At 42.6% G+C, this 17,367-nt stretch overlaps 1 protein-coding gene and 1 long non-coding RNA gene across 2 annotated transcripts in view; one reads left to right on the forward strand and one right to left on the reverse strand.

Moving 5' to 3' along the window:
* The window catches only part of LOC116061640 (kinesin-like protein KIF26A), a 51,332-nt gene extending 48,156 nt beyond the window's left edge, over positions 1-3,176 (forward strand). Inside the window, exon 15 of the mRNA XM_031315956.2 lies at positions 2,776-3,176. Coding sequence (XP_031171816.2) covers positions 2,776-2,972 — 197 coding nt within the window. The 3' untranslated portion in view covers positions 2,973-3,176. The remainder of the gene's footprint in view (positions 1-2,775) is intronic.
* Positions 3,177-14,690: 11,514 nt separating this feature from the next.
* LOC118493824 lies at positions 14,691-15,835 on the reverse strand. The gene is made up of 2 exons (XR_004895847.1): positions 15,733-15,835; positions 14,691-14,720 (listed from the first exon to the last, which is right to left on the reverse strand). It is a non-coding gene; the product is annotated as an uncharacterized LOC118493824 (long non-coding RNA).
* Positions 15,836-17,367: the final 1,532 nt, after the last annotated feature.

Consider the following 17,367-nt stretch of genomic DNA (forward strand, 5'->3'; position numbering starts at 1 on the left):
GTGTGTGTGCTGCTGTGTGTCCCTGTGTGTGTAACAAGCATAGTGTGTGCGCTGTGCATGAGCCTAGGAGCATTTTACTAATGCTCTGTTAAAATAACAATGAAATGCTGCGTTATTGACTTTAGACCAGGTTTTTGTTGGTCAATGGTGCCATCACTTCACGCTGCCTCAAGATAGCAATACTCCCAGAATGTACCTGAACACACCTCCCTGTAAGACCAGCATGCCCAGAATGCACCTGAACACACCTCCCTGTAAGATCAGCACACCCACAATGCACCTGAACACACCTCCCTGTAAGACCAGCACGCCCAGAATGCACCTGAACACACCTCCCTGTAAGACCAGCACGCCCAGAATGCACCTGAACACACCTCCCTGTAAGACCAGCACGCCCAGAATGCACCTGAACACACCTCCCTGTAAGACCAGCACGCCCAGAATGCACCTGAACACACCTCCCTGTAAGACCAGCACACCCAGAATGCACCTGAACACACCGGTCTTAAACTAGCAAAGACACTTGCGTCGGGCTTTGCGCTGCGCCAGGTGCAAGATAGGGCCCTGACAGTCATTATGTCGTCTATTGGTAGTTTGATTTAAAAGAAATAGACACTTTATGATCCATTTCTGTGTAAATGGGCTGCACACATCTCACGTAAAAAATATAGATAGAAGACTGTCCTGTTTTTATGCCTGAAGAGCGGATCTGCACATGCAACATTAATGCCAGTTTAATTTATTATAGTGGAACGAAGTGTTGGAGCATCCGCTCAGCATACGTTACGCTGCAGTACAGCCGGCCCGTTACACTTACGTATGTATGTATCATTTCTAGTGATGTCTGTGCTCTCTGCTGCATGTCACTCCTGCTTTCATCCAGCGGCACAAAAGGCAAACGAGTGCAGCTTCTGACCCCGAAGACACAGAGAGAGAGAGAGCGGACAAACAGAGCAAGTGTTTCCCGCTGAGTTCTGCCGGCGGCCCGTTGAACCCTCGTCCTCCATTAAGCTTCTATTTCTGGATCTCGCCAACAGAAGGAATCAGCTGGCCGTGTTTGGAAAGCTGATCGCTGGAGCAAACAGCCCAGAGGCAGAGGATTATTCCCACATCTTTTTATTATTTCTCTGTCAGCGGGACAAACTGTCAGGTCACCGGCAACAAAAGGAAACAGCTCGCCATGTTTGGAGAGGAGATCGCTGGAGCACACAGCAAAGACAAAAACTATAGAAAAGCATTTAAAATGTAGAAAAAAAGAAGTAGGATAAAGCAACAAAATCTTGTTTATCTTTATTTGTGATTACTATGATTAAATGTTTCCAACACTAAACCTCTCTTCCTGTCTGTGCTCCAGAGGACAGGATAAAAAACTAGAAAAAAGCATCCAAAAATGTCTGAAAAAGCGTCAAAAAAACAATTTAAAAAAAGCGCCCAAAGCCTCGGCTCGCTCCATTAAGCTTCTATTTCTGGATCCTGCCAACAAAAGCAAACAGCTCGCCGTGTTTGGAGAGCAGATCGCTGGAGCAAACTGCAAAGACAAAAAAGCATCCAAAACACTGAAAAAAGAGACAAGAGCCTGGGAAAAAAACGTAGGGAAAAAAATCGTCCAAAATGTCGGATAAAGCAACAAAAAATCTGGATAAGACAGGTGCATTCTGGGTGTGCTGGACTTACGGGGGGTGTGTTCAGGTGCATTCAGCAAATTAGTAAAATGCTCCTAGGCTCGTGCACAGCACGTGCACACTATGCTTGTTACACACACAGGGACGCACAGCAGCACACACACATGCAGAAGATTACAAATAATATTACGGTGCAAATCCTCCATCATAAATCTTTTAAAGGGAATGGGAGATGATCTCTGATTGGTTTATTACATGTTACGCCCAAAACACACCTCTGATTAATGAAGACACTAAATCCAACCCTTTAGAACCATGTGCCCGGCACACAGACCCCTTCCGTGATCACAGCTGCTAGTAGCCAAAGAGGACACGGAGGATTAAAAAAAACATGATGGACTCTTAGACATACATAGTCATACTGAGAAATACCATAGACAGTATATATAATGGACCAACAGATCCCGTGTCTCTGGACGGAGACCAGTGAAGTCTCTTTCCCGGTGATGGCTGAGCGTTACTGAGCAGCCTCCAACTGAGCTTGAAGACGTAGATGTGACGTGAGCAACCTGTCTGAAAGTTGGAAGTCTTCTGGTAGCTGTGCCAAGAGAAATCTCAATCATTCCCAATCTAGCAGAGACGGAGAGCGTAGGTATATGTAAGGAGATAACATAGACACAGGCTAATTATTGATCACTAAAATGATAGTTAACATTAGGAATTAAACTTAAACAGCTAATGGAAGTCCAAACTGCCTGAGAGCTTCTCCTGTACTATACGGTAATTCCTCTACTATGAGACAGTAAGTCTCGTGGGTTATGACCCAATCGTTAGCCTATTTTTATAAAAACATCTGCTACGGAGCCATAACGTGAGGTACAAGGTAATGGAGCCTTTTATACATTGTCGTGTTTCTTTAGAAATAAACAATGGACAAATAGAGTCTTTAAACTCTTCAGATGTAAAGTTATTCTCTGTCAAAGTGACGTCAAAATGAATGGCAGTCAATGGGATGCTAACGGGAGGTGATGGCTTGGTAGCATCAAAATGGCGCCATAGGAGCTATGCGTTGTGAGGAGAAGCTGACCAACTTGGGAAATACAGAGAGAGTTTGTTTGATGATGATGTCATGTCTCTCTTCCTGTGTCTCCAGTCGACGTGGACCCGGCGCTGGACCGGGAGTCTCAGGACTACCTGGAGGCTCTGGTCCAGGCCACGGCGGAGCTGCAGGACTGCGTCGACCTCTGCAAGTCCCGTGTCATGATGGAGACCTGCTTCGACATCGCCGTGACGACGACCAGCGCCGCCTCCGCTGCCGCTCAGCGAGGACGGCCGGAGGTCGAGGTGTGAGCGGAGGCACAGCCATGGATGTGTTGACAGAGCCGGATACCGCACGATAACAAAGACGTTTGATCGTCTAATAGCGACTCAGCGGGCAGAGCAGCAGCTGAAACATCCAAGAAAACACCCATAATGTTCAAAAAGAGACAAAAAGGTCCTAGGAAACTCTACATCGTTTAAAAAATTACAAAAACATTGAAAAAAGCGACCAAAGGATGGAAACAAAGCGCTAAAATATGACTTTTTTCTAAAATATTTTGACTTTTTCTCTCAAAAGTTTCCAACGTTTTTCTCAAATATTTAAATTTAAACTTAGCTCTAAAACCTGTTGATCCTTAGACACATCTGTGTGTGTGTGTGTGTGTGTGTGTGTGTGTGTGTGTGTGTGTGTGTGTGTGTGTGTGTGTATCAGGGTTTGGGTTATATTATATTACAAGAAATAGGCTGCAGAACTTTCTTTGAACTTTTCTTAAGATTCAAAGTAATCCATCAGCTGACTAAAATAAAAGTGTGATATCTGGGTCTTATCGGAGGCGACCAATAGGAGGCCAGATAACTTAATGACAGAAGAGATGATTTAATATCAAATGTAAAAACAGACGAGAAAAAACGACAACAAAACATTGAAAAAAAACCCCGACGAAAACCTAAATAAAGCGTCCAGAGAATGAGTGACGAGAACCTGGAAACAAGCTTCCAAAACGTCGGAAAAAATCTCGAAAAAAGCAACGAGATCCTGGAGAAAAAAATGTCAAAAAGGCGACACATTTTTGACAAAAAACAGCGTCCAAAACGCGTTCTGCTCCTGCTCTCAGCTGCAGTTTCTAATGAATGGGCTTTTTATTTTTTGTAATTTGTCGCCTTTTTGACGTTTTTTTTGCTTTTTTCAAGATTTTTGTTAATGATTTTGTTGAAGCGTAACTCTCGCCAAAATGCAACCTAGGGTCTTTTTGTGAATGTACCCGAGTCAAACTTTCGTTTAAAAGCATATTTAGGACGGAATCCCCACTTTTAAGATTGCCAGTATTCTGGTTTTTTGGGTCAAATGGCCTTTTGAATGGGAGTGCTAGGGGCACTTTGATGCTAGCCTCAAAATAGCTATTTTAAACCACTAAGAAGGCTCGACACAACATGAGTCTTTGCTCCAAGTCTCACCAGGAGCTCTACACCTTAACTCCACCGGTGACCAAGATATACTATAACCAGGAGCTCTACACCTTAACTCCACCGGTGACCAAGATATACTATAACCAGGAGCTCTACACCTTAACGAAAGCATTTACAACATGGTTGTGTTCAGAGTTTACTAAAAAGAAAGGTTTTAACAACTCACCGTAGCTCTTGTTGTTTCCGGCCGCTACCACCTCGGCAGTCAAAACAAGTCGATATCAAAACAAGTAGCCACAGATTTAGGATATTCCTTGGTCACCGGTGGAGTTAAGGTGTAGAGCTCCTGGTTATAGTATATCTTGGTCACCGGTGGAGTTAAGGTGTAGAGCTCCTGGTTATAGTATATCTTGGTCACCGGTGGAGTTAAGGTGTAGAGCTCCTGGTTATAGTATATCTTGGTCACCGGTGGAGTTAAGGTGTAGAGCTCCTGGTGAGACTTGGAGCAAAGTCTCATGTTGTGTCGAGCCTTCTTAGTGGTTTAAAAATAGATATTTTGAGGCTAGCATCAAAGTGTCCCTAGCTCTCCCATTCAAAAGGCCATTTTGACCCAAAAACGAAAATACGGTACATCTTAAAAGTGGCGCTTCCATCCTAAATATGCTTTTAAATGAAAGTTTGACTCGGGTACATTCACAAAAAGACCCTAGCTTGCATTTTGGCGAGAGTTACGCTTTAACAATCATGTTGAAACGTTCAAAACACAACAAAAATCTTGTAAAAAGCAACAAGAACCTGGGGGAAAAAAAAAACTCCCGACCAAGCACGTTTACTTATAGCGCTAAAGGGACACCGTTAGTCCCGACCAAGCACGTTTACTTATAGCGCTAAAGGAGACTTTTAGCGTCAATAAGAATGACAAAGGCACCTGACCAAGCGTCCAGATTTTACGAGATGAGTGTGAGAACCTGTTGTTCATTGTCCCGAGCGGGAAATTCATCCATCAAGACGTCGCCGAAAACCATTTCTATCAGAAGACAGAACCTCCAACAGCTTCTTTCATTCTTTCATTCATTCATTCATTCTTTCACACAAACATGATAGAAAGAATCAGAAGAACTTCAGCAGGAAAATACTCAAAGTAAAGACGGAAAACATAGACGAGTTTCTGAAAGTAAATCCAACTTTTCGGGATTTGATTTCCCACGTAGATGTTTGTTTTTCATCCTGTCACAGCAGAATACTGAAGATTTAAAAAAGGTAGAAAGCTCTGGAAGTGCCTTTATATTTATTATCTAGCTGAATAACCTAAGTATTATTTTCCTTATTTATTTATCACGTTTTATGGTGCTGATCTTAAACTTTTAATATATTCTTTATGCAGAAATAAGATGTGATGTAGGAGAAGATATTTTATTTGAGACAAAGGAGCTTTAAGTTTGGGAGAGAAAAGGAGAAACGAACTGAGAGAGGAGAAAACTGACGTCTTACTGCGTTATTGTCATACTGACTCAGTTCCTCTAGTTTCTCTTTTAGATAGTGATAAATAATCACAATCCGTCTCAGTCATAACTCTGAATTATAAACACACTGAGTCTGATGCGTATTAATTCATCCAAACAATACAAAATGTGATGCTACTGTGTCTCTCTCTCCTTCTCCCTCACTTCATCCCTCGCTTCTCTCCGCTGGCAGTAACATTACATCTCTGTCTGTCTGCGTCTTCTTGCGTTTGGCCTCTCTCTCTCTCTCTCTCTCTCTCTGTCTGTCTCTCTCTCTCTCTTTCTCTGTCTCTCTCTCTGTCTGTCTCTCTCTCTCTCTCTCTCTTTCTCTCTATGTCTCTCTCTCTCTCTCTCTCTCTCTGTCTCTCTGTCTGTCTGTCTCTCTCTCTCTCTCTCTCTCTCTCTCTCTCTCTCTCTCTCTGTCTCTCTCTCTGTCTGTCTCTCTCTCTCTTTCTCTTCTCTTTTATCTCGCCGATAAAAAGCTGCAGAATTTGCCTCAGAATCATCGCTTCATGTTTTCTTTTTGACTTATTGATGATCATTTTCCCATCACAAAGGTAAACAGAAGTTTACATCATATACTATAATGCAGATATCTTTAAATTTTAAATTAAAAATGTAGATTAGAAGAAGTGTAAAGCATGTTTCTTTTATCTTTTTATAAAACTGCTCGCTGTGTTTCTTCCTCCTTCATCTTCTTCAAGTTGCTCTCTTCTCTCCTAAACGTTACAAACATTCTCAGGCTCTTTTTAAAGTTGTTGCATGAAAAGTTTTCTTGGTAGCACCTGAAGGTATCGACACAATCGTGACATGACGCTGTCCAGCCCAGTCTCACGGCAGTTCGTGAAATAGTCACGTTATTGAATCTATTGATTCGTGAACAGGACACAATTATGTTTGTTTTTTTTTTCATGTGATGGTTACGAATTTTAATTGATTGTATTTAAATGGGAAGCATATTTCGTAGTCACAGCACGACAACGGTAGGGAGTAGTATGAAAAGCAGAAAATCCACGTAGGGAGGTTGGTTGGGGTGATGGATGGGTCAAACACACGACTTCCACGTTATTCTCTTCCTAACCTCAACCATCCTGTTGTTGTGGCCGGCGTGTGGCGTTTCATGTCCCCATTGTTGCGTCCCCAGAGCAGCCCAGTGTCAATGGTCACGTTCGAAAATTGGGACCTGTACACGAAATAAATGAGAAAATCGTGACCTGTACATGAACTGTGAACTGTCATGAACGTTATAAACAAGTCATACACATTTATGACTTCTGTCATTAAGGGTCATTTGGTTTTTGTCATGACAAGTTGACATTACATTTGTTTGGGATGTATTTGTAATGACAAGTTGACATAATGTCATCCTGGTTAATGTCAACTTGTCATGACCAAGACAACTTCTGGTAATGTCACTTTGATTAATGTCAAGATGTCATATTCAAGACAACCCAAACAATGTCAACTTGTCATGGCAAAAACCGAATGTCACTTAATGGCAGAAGTCATGAACGTTCATGACTTGTTTTTAAGGTTTATGACATGTTCATGCCAGTGTCATGTCATAGTTATGACAGCGTCATGTTACGATTATGTCGATACCTTCAAGGAAATTGTAACAGTTTTCTTCAATGTTTTTTTTAATACGTGATATTCTGCATCAAGATTTTGTTTCTGAGGTTATGTTTGTTTCAGGAGAAGAGAAACAAAGAGAGTTTGTTTTAAAGTGATTTTAAACTTTTAATAATATCTTCAGACTTTTTTATTTCTTTTGGTACTGTACAGTTTTCTAATTATTTGTAAAGAAAAGATACTGAAGAGTGTGGATAAGAGTTGAAATGTTGGTGATGCATAGCCTCGTGTCATACTAATAATAAAGATAAGAGTCTTTTGGGTTAAATTACACACTGAGTACTTTTCATTATTTATTGCACTTTCTAATGACTAAGGCCTCCTGCACACTGGCTGCGTGGCGTGAGCGTGGTGTTTCTGCTGCGTGTTAGTTGTGTGGCGGCTGCATGGCGTTTTCTATGTCTTTCCCCACCAGAAAGGTGTCTGATGCGGCGCTGCTGCTGCTAGCCTTGTCTGGACACATGGATGTTTCTCATAAACATAAATATATACTGATCTGATTACAGCAAAGACAACGTCGGCAGGATTGACGGCAAAATAGGCTACATTTCCTTCTGTATTGACCGGTGCAATATTAGAAAATCAAAAATGATTTATTATTATTATTTTAAATTACATTTATATCTGCATTTATGTCAAAACCTCGAGACTTTCAAACATCAACATGTCATTTATTGAATGTATTTGTGTCTAAATTACACATAAACATTTTTTCATATTCTATGTTGTCTGGAAACACTTCCAACACGCTTGCGTGTCCCGTCAATAATAGGCGTCGGTTCTATTTCCAGCATGCACGCGTTTTCTGAGACGTGCGTGTCAGACAGTGTGCACGCTCTAACCTGTTACCATGGGAGCCGAAATAAAAACGGACACGACACGCAGCTGACACGCTCAAACCGTGCAGCCAGTGTGCAGGAGGCCTAACTTTTAAATTCTAGGAGCCTGTTTCTTTACAGAAAATTAGTTAATGTGTCCAGCGTGTCATGTGCTGTGTCTTAATTTATAAACTTCTGTAAGTACGTAAAAGGAAAATATATTTCTGAAGCACTGGCAGAGCAGCTCTGAGTAAGATTTCAGGCATTTTTTGCATTGTTTTTGGCAGGTTTATTTGTTGTTTTTGACAATTATCAATGGTTGTCGATCAATTGTTGACGCCAGGTTTTTATGCCTTCTAAACCTCCCATTTGCAAAAGCTTTAATGAAAGTGTTTGTGCCTTCCCCGATTGCATATTTCTCCACATCTGCAGCTTCTGCCGTGATGCTCACCCCCGGTCCGTTTGCCCCCAGCGCCTGGCTCAGCCCCGGGTTGCCCGGCTACCATCTCGCCGCGGCTCAAAGACATTCTGACTGTTCATCTGTGTACATTGGCATCTGAACTGGCTTCTCATCCTGATTCTGTGTTTGTGGATCACCTTCTCTCTGGGCTTTCCCTTCTTCCAGCAAATTCCTACCCCAACGCCAACAATCGGGAAACGGTGTCGGGGTCGGAATTTGCTGGAAGAAGATTTTTTGCTACGAAAGTAACGTTTGGCGCCGTGAGCACGCCCACCCGAAAACCTTGGGATAAGGGCTTGTAATCGGGCTGTTCAGTTCTTCTCCGTTTACCCTGTTTCGCGTTAGTCCAATCGGCGTGGATACTAGGAAATATTCATGATAAAAAGCGCCTGATTTTCGATTTGTCCGCACCACACAACGGTCCCATCCCCAGAATCAATAGTCTCCTTCCACTTGTCCCCTATTCTCTGCAGCCCGTGCATTTTCAATCATGTACCTTCAAGATACATTTTTGTACTTTTAAGGGAACATTTGCTAAGTTTGTACCTTAGGTAACAAAATGGACCTGTTTGTATCTCTTTTTCTGACAGTGTATTTGGTCGGTACAGAAGTTTTTGAAGTGTCTGAAAAGGGAAAGTGTTTCCAGCTCAGCTGATATTTGTCCGGCCGGCTGTCCGTCACATCGCTGCCTGACATTTCTGCTCCCTCTCATCTGATTGCAGAGACGCCTGGGTCTTTAATCTCCCTCAGTCGACGGTGTCAGGAGATAAACCTAAATCTAAATGTCAGACGAATGGACGCAGAGTGATGAGTCTGTCTGACGGCAGTTTAATCTGCTCAAAACGCACGAGGACTGAAGATCAGAAAGTTTCATCCAAAAACAAAATAACCTCTGAAATCAGTCGTTTAAAGGACGTCTCAGACCTTTAAACCATGAACACATGCTGATAGTTTATTCATACTCAAGGGTGTCACTTTGGGTTCAACATTGTGATGTGATCTTTCTAGTGAGAATCTGGGACATTTCTGCCCAAACAGGCTGTTTCACATTAACTTAAAGGTGCACTATGAGTTCCTGCATGGTCACGTCTGTTGACGTTCCAAGTAAATTCAAAACCAAATAGAGCAAGCTCGCCCCTCCCCTCATGTTTCCGTAACTGTCATGGCTAACTGACTAACTGTCACTAACCCCCACCTCCTCCCACACAACCTGGTCTCACGCCAGTTCATGAAATGGTCACGTTATTTTGATTTATTGATTTGTGTACAGGTCACGATTTTCTTGCTTAGTTCGTGTACAGGTCACGATTTTCTTGTTTATTTCGTGTCACGAATTTCGAACGTTACCATTTCATGAACTGCAATGACACTGGGCTGCTCTGGGGGACGCAACAACGGGGAAATGCAACGCCACACGCCGGCCACAACAACAGGACGGTCGTGGTTAGGAAGTGAATAACGCGACAGGAACTGCAATCGCGGGACAAAGTCCTGTGTTGTTTGACACTGAACTGAAATGCACTCCTGCACTTTTTCTCTGCTGCTAAATTCTATATATTCTACCTTCACCTAACTCCTAACAATCAGGGCTCTGTTTCAAGTCTACTTATGCCCTGTCTTTGGTTGTCTGTTGTCTGTCCTGTCCCTTGTCTGTCTTAAATGCTCTACTTTAAGTAATAATTGCACTTTTTGTATAATCTATAATGTTTGTGCAGTAAATGTAGCCTGTCTCACATGTTATTTTATACATTTTTAAATGTAGCCTGTCTCAAATGTAATTTTATATATTTTTAAATGTAGCCTGTCTCAAATGTAATTTTATATATTTTTAAATGTAGCCTGTCTCAAATGTAATTTTATATATTTTTAAATGTAGCCTATCTCAAATGTCATTTTATATATTTTTAAATGTAGCTCGTCTCAAATGTCATTTTATATGTTTTTAAATGTGTAACACCACTTGAGCCACGGTGAAACGTTGTTTCGTCTCACTATATCCAGCGTATATGATTGACATGACAATTAAACCCACTTGACTTGAAAAGAACACCGAACAGGTAGGAAATGAGTCCATCATAATTAATAATCATACCTGTTTCATCATTTAATAGCTTTCTCTCTGTGACCTTTGACCTTGTGTCTGTCAGCAGAGACCCTCAGAGATGACGAGAGGAAGGTACCGACTCACCTCGCTCAGGAGGCAGCAGGAGTCACCATGGTAACTGTTGCCATGGAGGCTGACAGAGCAGTGCTCTGGAGAAACCAGGACAGAGGTGTGTGTGTGTGTGTGTGTGTGTGTGTGTGTACGTATGTGTGTACGTATGTGTGTGTGTGTGTGTGTGTGTGTGTGTATGTATATCTGTATGTGTGTGTGTGTGTGTGTGTGTGTGTGTGTGTGTGCGTGTCTGTGTGTGTGTGTGTGTGTGTGTGTGTGTGTGTGTGTGTGTGTATGTGTGTGTGTGTGTGTGTGTGTTCTTATCTATCTATCTTTGTAGGGACATATGGATTTTTTTTTTCACAGTAAGGACATTTTTTCATAGCGGCAGATTTTTTTCTGGTTGTCACAAAGATTTAGGCTTCAGGGACTCAGAACGGAAGTCTTTACAAGGATAAACATGAATGGCAAATGTGTGACTTTCACCCAGGAAATGGGTGTTAATGCCCCAGAAGAAGTTAAAGGGATACTTCACCTATTTAGCATTAAGCTTTGTATCAGTAGAAACACGGTAGTATTTTTCAATGACTGTGCTTCCCTCCCTCATGTCCCCCTGAGACCAGAGATCTCTGGATTGTGGGTCTGGAAAAAATCTTCTGGAAAAAAGATTTTTTTGACCACAGGCTGTGGACTACAGCCAGTAGTAGGAGCTACTTCCGCATGTTTTCAACCCGCCCATAGGGGGTTGGACTGTCGTCTTTCTCCGAAAATTTCCGAAGCAAAACGAGCGTCAGCCATCTTGAATCTTCGCTACTGGCTTCTCAGTGTCTCTTAATACATCCATGCTTCTCAGCAGAATACTTTTACAACAATTATGTGCATTCAAACTACCGCACATGTGTACCACCAGGATACATTGGTACAGATCGGATAATATGCAGGACACTTTATTAAAGACCGAATACTCGACACACTATGTGACCTTCGCCTGCTACGGAGACCAGCACCTTAGCCAGTGGTGTTGCTCGATGCCTCTGGCCGGTAAAGGGACATCATTAGCGGGGTTAGCGGAACGAGTGCTGGTGGAAAGCTAACGCTAGCCGGCCACCTGTTCCATCAATCCTTCATGCAAGTGTCCCCTCCTTAGACAACAACCTGGACTACATCCAACTTCAACGAAACTCCCAACATGAGTTCAGAGACTGCTGTGTTTTTGTTGTTGTGGAAACATGGCTGAACAACAGTGTACCGGACTATCCAGCTACCAGGCCTGCTGCTCTGTCGCCGGATCCAGCTAACTGCTAACTGCTGGTGGAGTTTGTGACTGTTAAATGCCGACCATTCTACATTACACGCAAATTTACGGCTGTGTTTATACTCGGTGTTTACAGCCCACCAAGCGCTGATGCTAGTATGCGTTAGCTGAACTTTACGGAGCCTATAATGTGTATGCACTAGCTAAATGTAGCCTGTTTCGTATGTCGTTTTAATATAATGTCGTTTTTATATATTTTAAATGTAACATCACTTGAGCCACGGTGAAACGTTTCATGTATATGGTTTAAATGACAATAAAACACTTAAGTTGAGTTGACTGCCTCACTGTCTGTCTGTCTGTAATGGTAGGCGTGGCTTGGAAGTAAACGCTAAAGCAGCGAAGCAAGTGCATTCTGGGATTTGGTGTCTTTCATCAAAAAACACATTTTCTGGCTTTTCTCGGCCTAGAAGCCACCAATTTAAAAAAAAAAAAAATTCACATTTCTACTACATAAGTGACCCAATTTAAAGATATATTCATCTTTCCAACGGTGAAATATCCCTTTAAGCAGACAAACAAGACTTTAAAATATAATGACCCAGTTGCTCGTTCAATCATCCGGCCAGTAAAAATTTACTTCGGGCAAGTACAATGTGTTTTTACTTGCTCAGACAAGTGAAAATAAATAAGTATTTAAAGCTGCCTTGCCTGCAACAGCTCATCTTCAGTTATCAATAAGAAGAATATGTCAACGTCTTCAGTGGAATCTCAGGCTGCTCCATACTGAAAAACAAATTAAATGTAACATATAGGAGACAGAGTTGACAGAGAGCTCCTGGAAACAGGATTCAGATCAAAGTTAGTTTTCAGTACTTGTTGGTTTGATGGATGAGCTGAACTCTGGCTGAACTGTTCTGTCACTGCTTCAAATACAGCTCTGATCAAACAAGAAGTGAGCTGCCAGAAACAGAAACCAGAAATGCATCTATTTGTATATATATATATATATATATATATATATATATATATATATATATATATATATATATATCCATCCATCCATCCATCCATCTTCTTCCGCTTATCCGGTAACGGGTCGCGGGGGTAGCAGCTCCAGCAGGGGACCCCAAACTTCCCTTTCCCGAGCCACATTAACCAGCTCCGACTGGGGGATCCCGAGGCGTTCCCAGGCCAGGTTGGAGATATAATCCCTCCACCTAGTCCTGGGTCTTCCCCAAGGCCTCCTCCCAGCTGGACGTGCCTGGAACACCTCCCTAGGGAGGCGCCCAGGGGGCATCCTTACCAGATGCCCGAACCACCTCAACTGGCTCCTTTCGACGCGAAGGAGCAGCGGCTCTACTCCGAGCTCCTCACGGATGACTGAGCTTCTCACCCTATCTCTAAGGGAGACGCCAGCCACCCTCCTGAGGAAACCCATTTCGGCCGCTTGTACCCTGGATCTCGTTCTTTCGGTCATGACCCAGCCTTCATGACCATAGGTGAGGGTAGGAACGAAAACTGACCGGTAGACTGAGAGCTTTGCCTTCTGGCTCAGCTCTCTTTTCGTCACAACGGTGCGATAGATTGAGTGTAATACCGCACCCGCTGCGCCGATTCTCCGACCAATCTCCCGCTCCCGCAATCTCCCGCTCCATTGGAATAGAAGCGGGAACAGAATAAAAATCTGCCAAATTTAGCGGATTGTTTTTCAGCTCGGGGTGGAGATTTCTTAACATTACAGTTTTTAGTGTTATGGTTTCTGTATTTTGCTTTGTTTTCTGTTCTAATTCGGACCTGGTATGTTGGTTCTATGTCTTGTCTCCTTGTGATTGTATACGTTTCGGTCTTGTTTTGTATTATGTTCTGTTTCTTGTTTTATTGTGATAGTCTGGTTTTCTGCGCTGTCTTGTCTAGCTTTACTTCCTGTGTTTTCCCGCCTTGTCTGATTGTCCTGCCCTGCCCTCCTGTGTTTCACCTGCTGTATCACCTGTCCCTTGTTTGCTCGTTACCTCGTGTATTTAGCGTCCGTGTTTCCTTTGTCTTGTGTCCAGTAGCGGAGATAGCGTGGGTGCAGCCGCCCCAGGGCCCCGTGCCAATCAGGGGCCCCTCAAACGCCGCTGATCTTGCGTCACTTGACAAGAATGGGACCCTCGCCAAGTTACACATTGCAGATTATTAGCTGAAAGAAGCTAATTACTGCATATGATCTCACGTTATGATAATCCAGCTCTTCTTATCAAACATATATATAATAGTGCCATGTCAATTATATAGTGTGGCACTGATTGAGCGCACTTGGCCTGTTCAGCACCATCGCTGTCCATCAGCTGTCTCTGTCCATCAGCTGTCTCTGTCTGTCAGCTGTCTCTGTCCGTCAGCTGTCTCTGTCCATCAGCTGTCTCTGTCCGTGGTGCTGAAACATTTTTACTGGACTGGCAAACTGTTTTCTTTGTTCGTCATATACAAACTTGTTAAAAAATGTGGCTTTTCTTTGTGTTTTATTTGACATATAGGCATACTTGGCTCAACAAGTGACACATTATAAGGTGCATTCATCAGATATTTTACCGTTTTTTTTTTTTTTTTAACGGTTACAATTTTAAAATGATTTGGTAGCAGAGGGCCCCATGATGAAGCTCCGCCCCCCACTGTACTGAGATTCTTGCTCCGCCCCTGCTTGTATCAGATCATTGTGTTTGCTTGTGCTCGTGGCTCCCCGTGTCAGTTCGTGTCTGGTTCTTTGCTCCCTGGATTTGCTTTGGTCTGAAGTTTCTGGTTTGTTCTGCTCCCTGTTCTTGTTTTCTACACTCTAGATTAGTGTTTGCCTTCTCCTAGTGATGGCAGTCTGACACTGAAGCTCCGATACGTGCTTCAAACCATTAACTACAATTCCATTTGAACCACTGCTCCGAAGGTTGCTTTAGTACGGAAAAAATCACGTGACATATGACGTCCGAAGCAGCAACTGCGTCATTCTCTGAATGAATCAGCTGAGTGGTTCGCAGCGCCACCGCCACACGCGGACCAGGCAGCTGCTGCACTGCAACTGGCACCGCCTCGTTCCGAGTCTGCATTGTAGCGCGCTCAAAGCATAAAAACTTTGATGCACAACATTGCGTTTGGTTCGTAGTAGCCTCTACAGCAGGGGTCACCAACCTTTTAGAAACTGAGAGCTACTTCATGGGTACCAAGTCATACGAAGGGCTACCAGTTTGACACGCTCTTCTGAAGTAACAAATGTGCTCAGTTTGCCTTTAGTTATATATGATTATTAATGATTGATGATACTCATCTATGTGAAGACACTGATTACGTTAATGATTTCTCACAATAATTATCAACAATGACTTAACAAGGTGGGAAACAGATAATGTCAATATTCAATTTTCATTTTTAGAACAGGCCTGAGGGCTACTCATGTGGTCCTTGGGGGCTACCTGCTGCCCACGGGCACCGTGTTGGTGACCCCTGCTCTACAGTGACAAGCATTAGTTTGTTTGTATGGATTTATTTTCATTAACCTACTATGGAAGCATCTATAGGAAGAGAGGTCGTTCTGACATGGGAAAACTTTATTCTGATCGCTCCTGATAGAGGTATGTTATGTATGCATGGTCGCTTTGGAAAAAATCGTCAGCCGGCGTCATCCGTTCCCTCTGAATGAATTTTTTCTAAATATGGAGAGGTTGTGAGCAGAAAAAGAAACCGGCTCAGTCCAAAAAGTGTGGAAAAAATAATGTTCCTTAATAAAAATCTTTGAGTGTTCCCTATCCCACATACCCCCTGGCCATATAAGTGGTTCAGTGCTTCACCAAAGCTTAATTTGCACATCACTACCTGCCCCTCTCAGGACTCCCTTTGTTAATTTGCACTTTGTTTTTTGGACAAATAAATCTTCCAACTCAGACTTCTCCTGCCTGCCTGCCTGCTTTCTGCATTTGAGTCCTCTAATTCCCTGTACTGTCACATTTAGTTTGTTTTTAGTTTTATTTGTTTGAAATCTGCTTCGGCAGATTCCGTGTGGCCCTGCAACACATTCTCACTCCCATCTCGTAAAATACGGACGCTTGGTCAGGTGTCTTTGTCGTCGTTATTGATGCTAAAAGTTTGACGCAGTTATGTTAAGGAAAACGTCGTGGGTGGGCTTACGTTTTCCTGACGCGGGAATAACGGGACGAAAAAGAAGAAAGCGACTTTAGGAAACGTGCCACATGGGACACGATCCCTGGTCTCCTGGGTGAAAGTCCTGTGTTGTTTGACCCATCCACCCCCCCAACCAGATTTCCGCCCTTACCTACTACTCACCCACCAGTGCATTCATGGACATGCCCCCCTTTACCTACAGGAACTCCTCACCCCCCAGACCTCCTCACGCACCCTTCAAGCCCCCAGAACATGCACAAATGCTTTGACTTACCAGAACTACGTAAACAGCCATGCTATTGCATTTTATTTAGATTCAAAATAGCTCTTTACCAGCACTCACAGTTCTTCTTCTGACACACAACATGAGACCAGTACGCCTCACTAGGTCAGTCTCACAGGCTCTCGCTCCAGTTCCCTCATACAAGAACTACTACGGTCAGAAATCCTTTTTCTATATTTACACCAAAATTTGGAATGACATTCCCCACCACATTCAAACATTATCATCCATCACATATTTCAAAAAGTCATATAAACTGTTTCTTCTTGATTTGCACACACTGATTGTTCATGTATTGTTTTTAGTCTTGTGTTTACGTATTTAATGTTCTATCTGTTTGTATCTGTCTAGTCAATAATAATGTCCTGTATAAATGTATAAATGTGCCGAAATTGTGTTCATTGTTCTATGTTGCTGCAGAACAGGACCCTGCTGTAAACCAGTTTTTAAACTGAGTCACGCCCGTTTATTGTAACTTAATTGTTGCTTTTAAATTTTCCTGTATAATAAATGAAATGAAATGAGAACCAAGCTCTGCAGCATGGGTGATAGGGCCTTTTCTTCCGCTGCTTCGAGGCTGTGGAACGCCCTCCCTGACCACCCGACGGCCCCACAGACTACAGATGTTTTTAAACGAAACCAAAAAACATATCTTTTAGAAAAGCTTTTTACTAAACGTATTTTATAAGTTTTCCTTTTTAAGTACTTCTTTTAAATCTAGATTATTATATGCTCTGTAGCACTTTGAGATTGTTGTAAATGTAAAGTGCAATATAAATAAAATTTTATTTTTATTATTATTATTATTACTACTACTCTCTACCGAAAAAATCCTTGATTATGCGGCACGTTTTCTTAAAAAATGCAATGGAATATGCGGGATATTTATGTATAATTTTATGCGATGAAATTGCGGGAACTTGCAAAAATTGCGGTTTCATCATGGCTTCATCGCAGGGTTTGCAGCTTTTCGATGATGTTCACGTCGCGTAATTACGTCACTTCATAACGTCACTTCATAACATTCCCATGGCAACAGGGGAAAG

Source organism: Sander lucioperca, chromosome 19 (assembly GCF_008315115.2).
Source record: "Sander lucioperca isolate FBNREF2018 chromosome 19, SLUC_FBN_1.2, whole genome shotgun sequence".
Classification (NCBI taxonomy): Eukaryota; Metazoa; Chordata; class Actinopteri; order Perciformes; family Percidae; genus Sander; species Sander lucioperca.